The sequence below is a fragment of the Trachemys scripta genome, chromosome 18, assembly GCF_013100865.1.
Source record: "Trachemys scripta elegans isolate TJP31775 chromosome 18, CAS_Tse_1.0, whole genome shotgun sequence".
Classification (NCBI taxonomy): Eukaryota; Metazoa; Chordata; order Testudines; family Emydidae; genus Trachemys; species Trachemys scripta.
This window is the reverse complement of record NC_048315.1, coordinates 19,438,739-19,454,198: the sequence shown is the minus strand read 5'-3', so window position 1 is coordinate 19,454,198 and position 15,460 is coordinate 19,438,739. Positions and strand designations below refer to the sequence as shown.

General features: G+C 50.8%; 1 protein-coding gene across 1 annotated transcript in view; it reads left to right on the top strand.

The window, feature by feature from the left end:
• SRRM3 (serine/arginine repetitive matrix 3) overlaps window positions 1-15,460 on the top strand; it is a 173,005-nt gene that overhangs the window by 148,634 nt on the left and 8,911 nt on the right. The window contains exon 13 of the mRNA XM_034752981.1: window positions 773-775. Within this exon, the coding sequence (XP_034608872.1) occupies window positions 773-775 (3 nt within the window). The remainder of the gene's footprint in view (window positions 1-772; window positions 776-15,460) is intronic.

Below are 15,460 nucleotides of genomic sequence, written 5' to 3'. Positions count from 1 at the left end.
AGCTTCCCACCTCCCCTGCTTCTTCCCCCAGCGTGGTGCTTTCCTGCCCCTCCTCCTCTCCGTCCCTGCGGCAATCAGCGGATGGCCCTAGCGAGGGGGAGGGGGAAGAGCGGCAGTGTGCACACAGCTCTGTAGAGGAGATAGAGAGGTAGGGACGGAGCCTGGGGGAAGGGGGGTGGAACAGGGCATATCCCAGCCATAGGCCCTGATCAGCCCGCTGCCGGCCTAGGTGAGCAGAACCCCAGGCTGGCAGTGAGCTGAGCAGGCTGGTGGCGTGAGATCAGCATTTTAATTTAATTTTAAATGAAGCTTCATTTTTTCATTTTGAAAACCTTGTTTACTTTACATACAATAGTTTAGTTATATAATATAGACTTATAGAAAGAGACCTTCTAAAAACGGTAACATGTATGACCGGCACGTGAAACCTTAAATCAGAGTGAACAAATGAAGACTCGGCACACCACTTCTGAAAGGTTGCCGACCCCTGAGCTAGCTACTGCTCTAACCATTAGACCATCCTTCCTTTGCCACCATCCAGTACATCTGCTCCCCAGTTGAAATCGGGATCAGTGTTAGACCCCAGGGGCAGCTCAGCAGAGTCCCTCTGGCATTTTGGCAGTGACCGGCTTGCAGTACACAGCAGCTGGACTTGACTGAGACAAATGTATCCGTGCCCCAGGGACAGGGTAGAATGCTTGATGGAGACTCCCAGAGTTGCTGGAAAGAAGGGTAAATGGTGGGGTTTTAAAATCTCCCAGGGGGACTTTAGAAAGTGGGCTTAGTGAAGTGAGGACTGCTGGGTTCTGACCCATCTCTGCTACTGATTTGCTGAGTGGCCTTGGGCAAGACGCTTAACCTTTCTGTGCCTCAGTTTCCCCAGCTGTAAAATGGGGGTGATGACTGACACTTGCCTGGAGGCTTCATTATCTAGGGCCAGATTCAGATTTCACTCCTCCTGCTTTAAAGCCAGAGGAAGTCCCCTGACGTGAATGGAGTCGCTCTAGATTTCCATCAGTCTCTTTGAGGTCAGATTCCAGCCCTTAATGTTTGCGAAGTGCTTTGAGATCTTGGGATGAAAAGCGGGGTAGGAGTTGAGGCTAGTTGTCACTGATCCTTCATTATCCGCCTCGTCTCTGGGGTTCAGTCCTTGGGGCCCTTTGAGCTGCCCTGGGTCAGGAGCCGCAGGGACCAGTTCACACTGAAACGAGTCTTCTTGACTCAGTCAGGCCAACACAGAACTTACCTCTGATGCAAGAGCCCCCTTAGCATGGCCTGGCCAGTGTGTGGCTTGCACGGAGCCAGGAGATGCCTGCGCTGTCCTGGGCACCCAGCAGTGTCCCTAGCGCTTGCTGGCACGCACAGCCTGACCAACGCTGCGGGAGGCACTGGGCCTGTCTGGCTACATCCCCCACCCCCACTCACTGAGCCCAGGCAGCTCCCTCCTGTGTGCTGGGGGCATCGGCCATCACAGTGTGGCTCCCCGGGCTGGGCACTAGGTGGGGGAAGGTCTCCCGGTGCCCAGAACCCAGCTCAGAGCTCGGGATCCCTCTTGGCAGCGGACAGATGAGAGAACCAACAGAGGGATTTTGCGGGGGGCAGGGGGAAGAATCTCCTTTCCACAAACCCAGACTCTTAATGCAGGGAACTCCCCACCGGGACAACAGCTGGGCGAGAAGGCTCCCTGCGCGGCAGGGCTGCGTTTCCACAGATGCTGGTGGGGCGCCTGGTTCATTGTGCACCTGCTGGGCAAGGCTGTTCCGTGCTTCGGGATCTTACAGCCCGAGGGCCGAATTTTAAAACGGGCTGTTGTGTTTTTTTTTCCCTCAACTAATCCTGAAATCCAAATTGCTTCAGCCCATTAAACCCCTGCCAGGGTTATGTGAAACAAACCCACCGTGCTTCTGAGCTCAGGGCTCATCTGCCCACGTCCCCCAGGAGGGCCTCCATCCTGTGAGCACACCAGGCACAGGGGTCCCGTTGAAGCTGAGGGGATGGAGCCTGCTCCATCTTCCAGCTGGAGTGACCAGCCATGATTGCTGACAGGTACGCAGGGGGCCCCAGCACCTCACCTGGAGCTGGTCTCCACCCTGGATTTATCTCAGACGGGCACGAAGGGGGTTGAAACTAACAAACCTCCCAGCCCTTTCCTGTTAGAGCCAAGCAGGGAATGTCAAAGGCAGCTGGGTGAGTAGCGAGATAGGCCTGAGGTTGGAGCCAGATCTGGGGATCTGTTTGGGCCCAGCATAAAGTTTGGACCCAGCTGCAAAGTTTGGACCTAGACGCCCACTTTGGGTGGCGGTCAGAGAACCCCGGTTTGGACGCAGGCCCAGTGTTAAACAGCTGCGTCTGTCTGTATGGCCCAGCCTCAGCCGTCCGAGGGCTGAATGAAGCCTTCGGGATGCTGGTGGTCTCTGAGGCGCTGATGTTCTCTGTGGATCTCCTCTCGCTTACAGCCGTGTTACACTGCTGCCTTCAAAGCTTACCCCGGCTTGACCAGCGTCATTCATACACGTCCGGGGCCATGAGCCTGTTTGAGATACTGGACGTATTATGGGTATTTGAGGCTCAGGTAATCGGAGCCGAGCTGATTTCTGTTGCCTTGGTGGGAAACCCTAGTAAGGCCCTTGAAGTCAGTGGGGCTGTGTGAGTGACCAGAATCAGGCCTTCTACAACTGGGCCAGGATTGCATTTGAAACCCTATTTTCTGCCCGGTGAGACAAGCAGCCTCTGGTGAAGGAGCGAGTTGTGTGCGGACTGTTTGCTGGACAGGGACCTTCAGACCAATCAACCGCTCAAGGCAACAGAAGTCCAGTAACTGGGAGACGAACACACTCAGCTAACTAGCAGATTTGAATCTGTTTGCGGATTACTGTGAGGCCAGGCCCAAGGGACTGCTGCTTCTGCTGAAACAAATCAGCATGTGTAGGCTTGCAGACTGCCTCTCCCTTATCCCCAGCAGCTACATGCCCAAGAGTGAGCAAGCTGTGGGCCTGATCCTGCATGGGGCTGGGTTAGGGTGACCAGATGTCCCAATTTTATAGGGACCGTCCAGATATTTGGGGTTTTTTCTTACATAGGTGCCTATTACCCCACACCCTCTGTCCAGATCTTTTACACTTGCTGTCTAGTCATCCTAGGCTGGGTGTTGTTACCAGTTCAGAAGGGATTTCATTCTCAGAGCAGTAGGCCACGTTCCCTTTGCAGGCCGATGGTGAGCTATTTACATCAGGGCCTCGGTCGCAGTGCACGTGCGAGTGGTTTGGTCCATACCTCGCACTGGTGCACAGATCTGTACTAGCAACATGGTGCTTCGCTGCTGTGGATTCAGGACAGATACCGGGCCTCCTCCTTGTTTAGACCCAGCTCTCACACGCTTCCTTCTGGGCGTCGGGACCTGCGCTGTGCCAGAGAAGCACAGCTGTTGCCGGGGATCGTAGATCAGAATTTGGTCTGTGACGTTGCTGGGGCTTGAGCCATTTGTTGCTTTGAAAATTAGGATCAAGGCCAGACACTGGCATCAGAAGCTGAATAAGACTGGACCCAACGGGGACTGGGACCCAACAGGGATGGAGCCAGACTTTCCCAGCAATTGCTACACCTGGCCAGCAGGGGCTGCTGTGGTATTAGCCGTGTTTCATCTGTGCCCAGCCTGCATAGAGGAGAAGGGGGAAGCAACCTGACCTGCATACAGAGGGGTGGGGAGCAGGGGGCGGGGACCGGGGCAGAAGAGAGACATAGGGAACAGGCTGGGGGCGCAGGAGTAAGAGGGGTCAGGCTGAGATAATGGGGTGGGGGGTAAGAAACAGGCACAGAATGGGAAGCTTGCTCCAGCCTCTCCCCTGCCCCTACAGCCCCCCAGTACTCCTGGTTCTCCCCACCTGCGCCTCTCTGCTTCCCAAAGAAGTGTCCCTCCCCCATAGTCACCCCCGACTCCTTCCACCCCCGTGCTCACTATTGGCTTCTCCAGGCTGACCAGGACTGTGCCCATCCACCCTGCAGCTGGGGGATGCAGGGCCGGGCTGCTGCCTCTCCCCACCCATCCCACCACTGGGGTGCCCCAAGAGGGTCATGTCACAGAGGAGATTGCACAAAGCTTGGCAGCTCTGCAAAGGAAGAGGCGAGTGTGTCATTCGGGTAGCAGGAATTTCTCCACACAGATCCCTTCACAAGCCTGGGCCCCTACCCCCTTTGTTGGTCAGCGAATGTCTCGCACTGCCTGATTTCTATCCGGTGCATCGTTCCTTAGCACTTGGCAAATAGGCTATCTGGACAGCGTCCATCCCACAGCACGTTCACCAGCCAGCTGACTCAAGTACATGCTCTGCTCTAGCGTCCTTGTCCATTTGAATCAGGGCGTGGTGTTTGATTCCTGACTTTAAATAGGAAGTTGACCAATAGCCAGTTAGTGAGCAAAGCACTTCGCCATACAACGGTTTGGACAAATGCTTGTTTGTGCGGATTCTGGGAATCCCACTGCAGCCGTCTGGATACTTGAGCAATGACTGAGCTGACGTAGAGCCCAGCACTTTTATTTGCAAAAGTCTTTGCCTGTGAAGAGGGATTTTGCTCTTCCACCAGCTCTACCCTCCATCCGCCTGTCCTGAATTGCCAGCTCTCACAATTTTATTGCAGGTCTTGTGCTATTTGGAGTTTTTCTTAAAACCCCACCTCCTGGAGTCATGTGATTGTGAGAGAATCGCCTTTGGTTTTTTTTCTTGATAAGTTTCTAGCCCTTCTGGTTGTGGAAAAATGCTTGAAAATGTGAAATCTAAAGACTCAGATAAGAGACAAATAAAAATAATAAAAAAATCCCTAGCTCTTGTATAGCACTTCTCGTCTTTAGATTTCAAAGCACTTCACAAGGGTGGTCAGGGTCATTATCCCCATTTTACAGATGGGGAAACTGAGGCACGGGTAAGGGAAGTGACTTGGCCATGGTCCCCAAGCAGCAGAGTCAGGAGTTGAACTGGACTCCCAGTCCCGTGCCCTATGCACTAGGTAACACTGCCTTCCTTCAGAAAGAGTATCACATTTTTTTTTAACGCTCATGACTTTTTAAGCCAATCTCATGATTTTAGGTGGATCTGACTTTTGGGTTTTGAGTATTTTAGTTGGCAGTATTGCCTATCAGCGAGGAACACTCCCCGCCCCCTTACAAAAAATGCCCCTCCACCCTCAGCAGAAGGTTGTAATGAAGGGAGCTGATTGGAAATTTTCCATTTGAACGATTTTTGACGGAAAATGTAGTTGGCGCAAAATCAAAATTTTCTGAAAGAAAATTTCCATTTTTCCATCAGGAAAATGGAAACAAAATATTTCATTTTGGTTAGTTCACCCAAAGATTCTGCTTTGTTGAATGGATCCAAAATGTTTCATTTTAAGTCAGTTCAGCATTAAACTACAGCATTGCCTCATGGGACTTGTAGTTCAGGGTATCTGAAGAGCCCATTCTCTTCTGTGGGTCAGGCACCCTGGCTAGACTGCATCTTCCATGATGTAGCATGGTTTCTCTTCTTATTGAACGGTGTGCTGCATCATGGGAAATGTAGTCTGGCCATTGAACCCGGCCCATAGAGGAGAACGGGCATGTCACAGCCAAACTCCAGCTCCCTTGGGGCAAAGCGGCACACTAGGGAAATGCCGTTTAAAGTTGAACTGACTCACAACAAAACGTTCTGGGTCATTTCGACCAACGGAAAGGAAACCTCTCAATTTGGGAACATCGGAATGTTTCATTTCCATCAGAAACAGAAGCATTCGCCATTTCCAAATTGGCACTTTTCAGAACGTTTCAGTCTAGGAAAAATGTCAATATTTTTCAGCTTTTAATCCCAATTTAGGACAAAAACAACTGCCGAAGTGTCGGCATTCCCCCGGGACAGAAATCCCCATTCCCACTCCGCTCTAGTAACGGAGAACTTTGCTTTAGGACAGGCTTCCCCAGGGATTTCTGGCCAAGAGGGTTCCTCCCAAGGCGAGCGCGCAGGGAGCCACCCTGAGCCAGGGAGAAGTGTTCTGCCTTTGAACTCTGAACTGTGCTTTCAAGCTTTGCACCAGAGGTGCACCTCCTGTTTTGCCTCCTGTATCAGGATGCTGCCTGATCAAAAGTCTGTCGAAGTCAGCGGGTGTCTCTGCCTGGACTTGGTTAGGCTTTGGGCCAAAGTGGGGTTGGTTCTGTAACAATCAGGATGTGATGAGAGGGGTTTTGGAGATCTTCTTGCATGGGGGTGGCGGGGGGGAATGGTGTATAGTGGCCTTAAGCAAATGCAATCCTATGGCTCTAGTATATTTCGGCAATCAAATTTTACATTTTCATATTCCCCTTCCTTTCCTTCCCTCCCCGCAATCCCCACTGCCTTTGAGGCTAATTCCCACCAATTATATTGCCCAACCCAGGGATTTCAGTCCAATCCCTGTAGCGGCTCTTCGATTTCCTCTCTATTGTGGTTTTTTTTTAATATGGTTCATTTTTATTATGATTCTACTTCCCATCCCACAAGCACCCCCACCCCCCTTCACAAACCCATGGTGATTTATCGATTGTCCTTAGTCTTTGTGAACCCTTCCCTGAAATCCCCCCCCCCCCACCCCTGGATCAAAGGTCCCGTGTGGATTTAGCAAGCCGCTGAGCGTGTCATTTGGATAACGATGCGGAGATTACCAAAAAAGAGCCCACCAGCTCTGTGTCCCTTCGTTGCTGCCCCATCATATCAGAGTCACGGCTGAATAAACACGAGTTCCTTTTGTTAACAAGTGCTGGCGGTGCTTTTCTCCGGCAATTCTCTCTCTCTCTCTCTCTCTCTCTCTCTTTTTTTTTGGTTTGTTTTCTTTTTAATCCCATCTGTGTTTTTCTTTAGCCTCCCGTTTGAAAACGGTAATATACAATTCCATTTCTTGCTCAGCAGAAGCAGGGCTGGGGGGCGGGGGGGGGGCAGGAGGGTGACTGAACGTGCTTTTTCCTTGTTTAGTTTCCTTTTTAAAAAATCATTGATTTATTTTCCCTTCGTGACGTACAGAAATGCAAACTCTATATTTCTCTATTTCTTTTCCTGTCGTCGTTGTGTCGTCTTAGAATTTTTTTGCTTTGCTGCGTGTTAATGTGGAGAAGGGAAAAAAAAACCGGCAGCTGCGTTAGCTTAATATTGACAACCGTTGAACGTTGTATTTCCATCTCTATATTTTTAACCGAGAATTTAAAAGGGAAGATAACTGTGCAGATAAGAAAAGTCGCTGGGCTTATTTCCAAATTCAAAATCTAACCCGCTCCCAAAAAAACCCCTATATGTCCTTTTCGTTCTGCTCTCAAGGCACAAAAGTCAGTAACGAGATTTATTAGTAGTCTGGTTATGTATTTATTCATTTGTATTGTGGGAGCACCTTGGAACCCCAGTCATGGATTGTGCTAGGGGCTGTACAAACTCAGAACAAAAAGACAGTCCTTGCCCTGATGCTGGAACAATTTGTACAGTGGGGGTGCTGAGAGCCATCGAACCAAACTGCAAACCCTATGTATGCTGGAAATGACTTTGTCAGTTTCAAGCTTTGCCCCACAGTCACGGGGGGCTAAAACCTGACAGCTGAGTGTCTCATGGATTCATGACTCCGGGACCGGAAGCTTTAAACCCCCTCCCCCAAGAACGTAAGAGATAACATCATAAGAGTTGGCCACGCGGCGTGCTTTGGTGGGGTGGGGCTTGACATAGGCTGCTACTACATCATCCACCAGGCAGCATTGCTCATCCTTCAACCCCCAGAGAACAGTCAGGGAGCTTGGAAATAGGGAGGTTGTATTGACTGAGTGCATTTCCTGAACGGTGTTCACCAAACCCCACCCCTAAAATGAGCCTGGGAGGAGTATTGGCCTGTCGGGGGCAAACAAACAATATTGTCACTGTTCAGGTGGAGTTGACTTCCCTTTTAAATGGACCATTCACATTTTCATCCCATCCTTTCACTCCTGTTGCCTTCCCTTCCCTTCCCTTCCCTTCCCTTCCCTTCCCTTCCCTTCCCTCTCTCTCTCTTTCTCTCTCTCTCTCCCATACTCACTCTCTGGTATCTCTCTCTTTTTTTTCTGTGGGCCACTCCTAGCCTACCCCAGTGTCCAAATAACCCAGTAAACCTTGACATGTTCTGCCTTCATCCGTTGCTTTCCTTGCATGCTCTTTGGGACTTTGTGATGGTACCTAGAGACTTTAAAACAGAACATAAGCGCTGCTACTTAGAGGGCTGGCTAACCCACCAAACGAACCCCCAATACGGCTGCCTCGTTCGCCCGCTGAACAAGATCAGTAAAAACCAGCCCAATGCCAACAAGCCAAACCAGTTCAGAGCAAAGCTAACTTGATCACAAAGGGGTCTAAATCTCATTACTAAAGAGTCATTGTCTTTTTCCCATTCTGCACTCCAAATGTGGAGTTTATTGTTTTCTTTTTTATTATTGCATTCCTGTCACTGACAAAGCAGAAGGTAGGTATTTTGTCCGCCTCTGCACGTTCACTTCTGCAGATGAGCCTGTTGAAAAGCACCGTAGCTTGATTTAATGTTATTTTCTCTCTCTCTCTCTCTCTCTCGCTCTCTCTTTTTCTCTTTTCATTTTGTCTCTTTTTGGTGGCTCTGTATAATTTTTTAACTTGTATTATTTTTCCCAGTTAGCTACAAAGCCATGCTCTTCTTTCACTGTTTTTTTCTTCTGTCCATGTAATTTTTTTTCTTTTTTTCTTTCCTTTCCTTTCCTCCCCGCCCCTTTTCTTGTTCCGTTGTTAGAATGCATTTCTGTGTGTTTTAGCCCTCCAACTTTGTGTTTGTTTCCATAAATGGTATAATTCTGTCTAGTCAATTTGATTTCCTCTGTGATTTTTTTAGGGGCTGGGTAACAAGACAAGCAAACTTAATGACAAATAGAGACAAAACAAAACAAAAAAGGACCAGCGATTCTAATGATTGTTCCAACCTGCTTATTTCTTGGGTTATTGGAAGTTTAGGAAGTTTAGTCCATTAGGTCATTAAGGGGGAGACAATATAGAGATGTTCTTTTTACCATCTTCTAATCAGCCTCTTGTTCTATTTGTGGTGTCTGGTTCAGGCTAAGAAGCAATTTTGGTTGGACTTGGTCTTGATTCAGCAAATCGTCCCTCTATGGAAAAACCTAAAACGTAACTTTAAGCACCTGATTATGTCCCACTGACTTTAATACAGGTGCGTAGGTGCTTTGCTGAATTGAGAGCAGAGAGAGTGTTGTAAATTGTGGGCCTGATCATGCAAATGCGGGGGTGGGGAGGAGACACACACCTAGGTTCCCAAATGGGTACTGCGACACCTGGCTGCCTGTCAGAAGTGACCAGCCTCCCAGAACTCCCGGTCACTGCTATGGGAATGAGCCAGGTACCTAAGTGTGGCTTCAGGAGCCCTGCGTGAGGGGCTCCTTTTTGAAAAGCTTGCCCGTGCTAACTTAGCGCAAGGGTGAAATTCACAGGACCAGCACCGGGCCTTAAAATTAGGGCTTAAGGGGACATAATACATGCACAGGCCTTGTGCTGCGTCGATGCACGAGGGTGACTTTCACCCACCATGCTTACCACTGTAAGTAGCCCACCGCCTGCTAGAAACCACTCCTCCTGGGAATAGGCATCTGCAGGCCTGGGGAGAGGTATTCCAGCCCCCTAAGGCATTGTCATCCTCACAAATGGAGGCCGCTCACTGTTGCCCTTGAGCTTCTCTGGTTGAACGTGACAATGTTGGTCAATTTTGCTTTTATTCCTGACAAAGTATTTTCGGATGGGTCACTCCTGGTGCTAGTAGAGATAGCGAAGAAACAGATCTAGACAGAGAGGGGTAAGTCTGGAGGGCAGCATTAGCTCAGCAAACAGATCTGCAGTTTCTCTCGCTCCCTGTGTCGGTAAAGGGTTAAAAGAACCGAAATTAGCGCACGGTCGTTTTCAGCGTTACAAGAGTGTAACCGGCCAGAGCCGCGCAGTCTCACCACTGCAGAACCATGGGAGAGGATGCTAGGAAGGGAAATGAAGCGGGCTGTGTCTTCCCACCCACTTCCTGGGCACTGTTGCCACTGGATGTCATTTCGATGTATGTACTCAGTAGCGTGAATCAGCGGATCTTGTCCGCCCAACCTGGGGGAGTTAGTCCCCATGGCAACTTATTAAAGGAGCCCAGCCACATCCAGGTACATTTTAAAGCTAGGGGTGACTTTCAGTGCCAACCTGCGTATCTTCCCCAGAGCCTCACTAACGCTCACGAGCTTTCCCCAGATTCCGCTTCCCATCCCTGCTAATTACCGAGGAACTTTAACAATGCAGCTTTTTAGTCCTGCCTGGGTCACGTCCCTCACCCAAGCGCTGGGGACGCCGCCAGCATACCCCTGGCATCGAGCCGTGATGTCCCAGACAAAATTCAGCTGGAAACCTCGAGCAATGCAGCTGCCGTATGTTCTAGCACTCTCCCCGGCTGCTGCCTATGGCCCACCTAAACCCTACCCACGTGAGTCCCTGAAAGCCAGGCCGCACGGGCAGAAATTGCCCCGATTCCAACCCACCGAGGCACAGGCCTGTTATGGTACACGGGCATCTTAATCAAGTCACGCCGCTGATCCTGAAATTTGTCATTGACTTGAATGGGGAGAGGATGGAGCCTTCGGGTCCTCGGATCAGAGCTAAATCTATCGCACAGAGCTACGGCCCAGCTCCTCAAAGGCTCTAGCTTTTGACAGACGTTTAGGCGGTGCGCCAGCTAGCCTAGCTGGCTTAGGGGGGAATTAGGCACCCAAATCCCTTTAAAAATCTGGGCCTCGGGCTCCCAAACCACTTAGGCACTGCGCTGCTGAGCAGAGCGACTCCTAAACACCTTTGGAAATCCGAGCCTACGTGCCAATTTGGCCGCCCAGATGTGGAAGCTGGTGACCTAACTCAGGAGCCTAACCGTAAAAACCGGCCTCCTGGTCTGAACTAGATGACTAGAGCAGAGATTTCCACTTCGGATGCGCTGTGTTCACCGGTAGCTAAGCGCCTCGCCCGTCAGCGGGGAGCTGGTGGTGGTTGTGACGGGGGTGTAGATTCATAGCTGCTAAGGCCAGAAGGGACCATTGTGATCACCTAGCCTGGATTTAACACCTAGCACAGGCCAGAGACCTGCCCCCAAATAATTCCTAGAGCTGAGCTGTTAGAAAACCATCCCATCTGGATTTAAAAAGTGTCCGTGATGGAGAATCCACCAGGGCTCTTGGAAAATTGTTCCATCGGTTAATTACCGTCACTGTCAAAAATGTAGGCCTTCGTTCCAGGCTGAACACGTGTGAAATGGGGCTCAGGCCTGTAAGAATGGCGTGCCTTTTCCATCTGTGTGCGGCAGGTTCGCTGACACGACTGAGCAATGCAGCAGTGAGAATGGCCGTGGGCTTCCCCAGTGCAGCCGAGGGGATTGTTACAGGGCTCAACACTAGCCCCTTAGCCACTTGTGTGCCCTTGTCAGTCGCTTAGTTCAGGACCGTTGCTCGCAGCTTTGATTTGCTGTGACTGTTATTATTGTTGTCTTGTCTGAAGGTGCTGAGATGCCAGGGAAACTCCTCGGACAGGGCCCCCCCAGGACGTGAGATAGGGTTGGGGATCCCATGATGTGGGGCACACGGGGGATCCTCAGATGTAGACACGAGGTGGGAATGCAGGAACAAGCCTCCCTGGGCTGTGAGACTGAGGCGCGGCGGGCGAGGGAGGATAAATCATGGGGGTGGGGATGTTACAAAGCCCCCGGGCAGGAGAAGCTGAGCCGGGAGGGGAGCCGGTGTCCTTGGGCCAGGAGACGAGAGTGGAAATGCTCATGTGGTGAGTCAAGGGAATGTCGCTGGGTGATTAGGCCCGGTTTGCAGTTGTTCTGGGTTTGACACGTCTGACTGCACTGTGGTCCTTCCCCGGCAGTGTTCAGTGCATTCCCAGGGAAAGCCAGCCAAGCCAATGTAACCCATCCCTTATGTCAGCTGAGGTGGGCCAGAAGGCAGCAAAGGACGCTGAGAGAAAAGGCCCCGGGGCCCTGTCTGGACGCAGAACTCAAAGCTCGGGTCTTTGCCCCTGATACTGCAAGAGAGACCAGGAGAGGGAGGGTTCAGAGGCAAAACTGAGTTCCCCATTACAAGCCATTGGACTCCGTTCACACTGAGTCCGCGTCATCACGTATGGGACCAGTCCCGTACCCACTGAACGCACTGGCCGCTGCTCAGCAGTCTTCAAAATCAGGCCACTTACGTGCCTAACTGTGAATGGAGCATCCAGGCTGGGTCTTTCAGAGGAGCCCCAGGGCGTTAGGCGGTCGCCCAAATCTCATTGGACTCCAATGGGAGTTTAGCACCAAGCCCCTTGGTTGGGTACCTTGACCCACTTGGCAAGTCATAGGAACCATTTCCTGAATCTGGGGCAGCTAGAAGAAAGTGGCTGGTTTTCCAAGGTGCTGTGCACCCACCAAGCTCCTTGACTGGGCATCGCCTCCAGGGACTGGGAGCAGCTCTGAGTAGGAGGCCACTTGGATTTAGGAGCCTAAAGTTAGATTGAGGCCCCCAGGTTTCCAACTGGCAGAGAGCATTTTCCCACTGTGAATTCCAGTGGTCTCAGGTCAGTGCCACCTGCATTGGACTCCAGGTCAGTAAACTCCCATCACTGAGCCCCCCGCGCTGGCCAGTCCAGCACAGACAGACCCTCCCCTGTAGGACACAATGTCTTCCTAGCAGTGCGGAGACACCACGGTGGGGTGGGAGACACTTGTGCGGCCGATTCCCTTGCTTTGTCTGATCTGTGGGTAAAGAGAGGATGTCAATCTTCAGAGCTGGCAGCCTACCAGGTACCGCTCAGGAACCCAGTTCCCCTTTGAAGTGGCTGAAAAGCACCTTTAGCATTGATTGGGGGATGCTGCAGTCTTCCCCATCAGGGAGCTAGGGCTGGGTCCTGCCCCACCTGGCAATGAACTTTTCACTCTCGGGTTAATCCCTAGCCAGCAACTGCACCAAATCTGTTCGCCGCAGCTGGCAATCTCTGCTGAGCCCAGACCTACGATTGCCATAGTGCACGGTCCTGTGGCCGTGGGTAGACCGATGTGGAGTCCCAGGGCTGGAACAGCGGGGGGCTAATCCAGGTCCGCTGTGAGGTGCCTGGGCAGAGCTGTGTGGGGTCCCAGGCGGTGCTCCAGATCAGAATTAAGGCACCCAGGCAGCTTGGGTAAGTGCAAGTCTGAATGCAGCCGGGGGAATGGATCCGTTACTCTCGTCAGCCCTCTCCCCCCGCCCCCAGCAAAGCTAAGGATAAACAGTAGCCTGAACTGTAAGGACGCCTGGCAAGCGGCACTGGTGAGCATGAAAGTAAGATGTGTGACTAAAACAATTGTGTTAGCAGGTGTGACTCGGTAGAGCGCACTATTGCACCAGGGAGGTGAAAATCCAGTAAAGGTGAAAAGCATGAGAATGGGGCAGAGTTAAGGGTAGACTTAGGACCCCTTTTTGAGCCCCAGTTTATTAGCTCAAACTCTTTTCAATGGCCTCTGGCCGCTCATAGGAACCCGGCTATAACGGCTTGCAGGGATTCAGGAGATACTCAGCCTCATACAGCCCGAAACCCGCTGAAGTGAGTGGGAGCCTTTCCGTTGACTTTAATGGCCCACGGTTTGCTCCTGTTCCCCTTGAAGCAGTATCAGCCCTAGGTTCTCTAACTTGTATTTGGGTGGGGTCAAGATACATGCTAGTGAAACATACGACCATTTGTGTGACTTAAAATAGTATATATCTGTGTGTTTCCCGGGGTGGTTTGCACTGACAATAATTAGAAGGAACCATTGCTAGGTTTCCATTGTCAGCATATCAGACGCTTCTATGGGTTGTACAAATGGGCACAGGGTAAAATAGAAGCCCAAGAGCCAGCCACTCAAGTGTGGTCTAGGGGAGTGAGCATAACCGCTCTGTGCCTCAGTTTCCCCATCTGTGGAACGGGACCAATAATGCTGAGCTCCCCCAAAGGGGTAATGTTTATACACTGTCACTTGAGCCCTATAGGCAAGCGAACCCCTCGGGCCGGGAGGCAGCACGACAACAGACGCCGTTTGTTGATTCACTTTATTTAGCGGGGTGCACTAGGCTGATCGCACTGTCTGAGCTGTCAGCCCCCACTGGGCAGCGCAGCTCTGTCGCCAGGGGGCGTCTTCACCCAGTCGGAACGGAATGAGCAGACTGCTACACCCGCGGTTCCAGGCAGCGTCAGCGGCATTTTCTCCTACGTCCACTGATTTAAAATCCGGGGAGCAAGTGTCCCATTTCCCCCCTTTCGCTTTGCTGATGTACTGCGAGGCCCCGGAAGTTAGTTCTTCATGTGCAAATCCGTGTGTGTATATTTCATATCAAGCCACAGTAATTCCATGCCAGGTGGGATTCAAGCCAACACGCAGGCTCATACCATATCCTAGTTAAGATCAATGTACAATTGTGCTACTTTCTCATAGGCCTCTCTTGTGCCACGTGGGCCATTGGTTAGATTCTGGAATATTACCATTGGAAAAAAAAACCTTGCTGGTACCACTTCCCTACTGCCCCGCTCCCATCCACACCGTGGGATTTCATTGCCCTACTCTAAAGAGTCCTTGAGAACTCCTTAGAGGCCTTTGCTGATCTGGCAGGCCGACATTATGCTATTGAATGCCTACGTAGCAGGGCGCTGGCTGAAATATGCAGACACTAAAGGCTTTGAACTCGATTTTTTAAGTAAAAGCCGTCCAGCCAACCAAAAAAGGTGCTCCTACACTGAACTTGCTTACCAAACAAAGCAGGGCTGATGCAAATACAAATCCAGCTAGAGTTGGTTTCTCACATGGTTGATGTTTCCGAGGCCTAGGAGAAGTGAGTTGTTTTGTTTTATTTCTCTTCTTTCTCTCTTTCTCTCTCTCTCTCTCTCGTTCTCTCTTGCATTTTTGTGAATCTAATGATGCACTTATATTGCCCCGCTTTTCCCTTCTCTTCATACCTTACCTACTAAAGGAGGAAATGCCACTTTTTTGGTAAGTGGATGTTAACCAAGAGGGACTTAAAAAAAAAAATCTGAATTTAACGAAAAGGAAAAAAAAAAAAAAGGAATCAGAAAGCAGGAGTCCATGTAGAGCGCTGATGGGAACTCAGCAGGGCTCTGCAGTCACAGCTAAATCCAGTTTCCCAGGAAGAGTTCAGAACCATTCGTTTATTTCAGTAATGATGACATTTGTGGAGTTTTCTTTTGTTTTTTTCTTTAATGTTTCTCTTCCTTCTTTTTGTTTTTTATACTTTGTTTTTCCCGCCCCTCCCTCCCTCCCCCCATTACCTCCTGGCCCCCACCCCTCGCCATCTTTCTGTGCTGTCTTCCTCACACCTTGGTTTGTTTCAACCCAAACACCATATATAAGACCCTCCACTCCATCCCTGCCCCTCAGGCCCACTTCCTTCCACATCGCG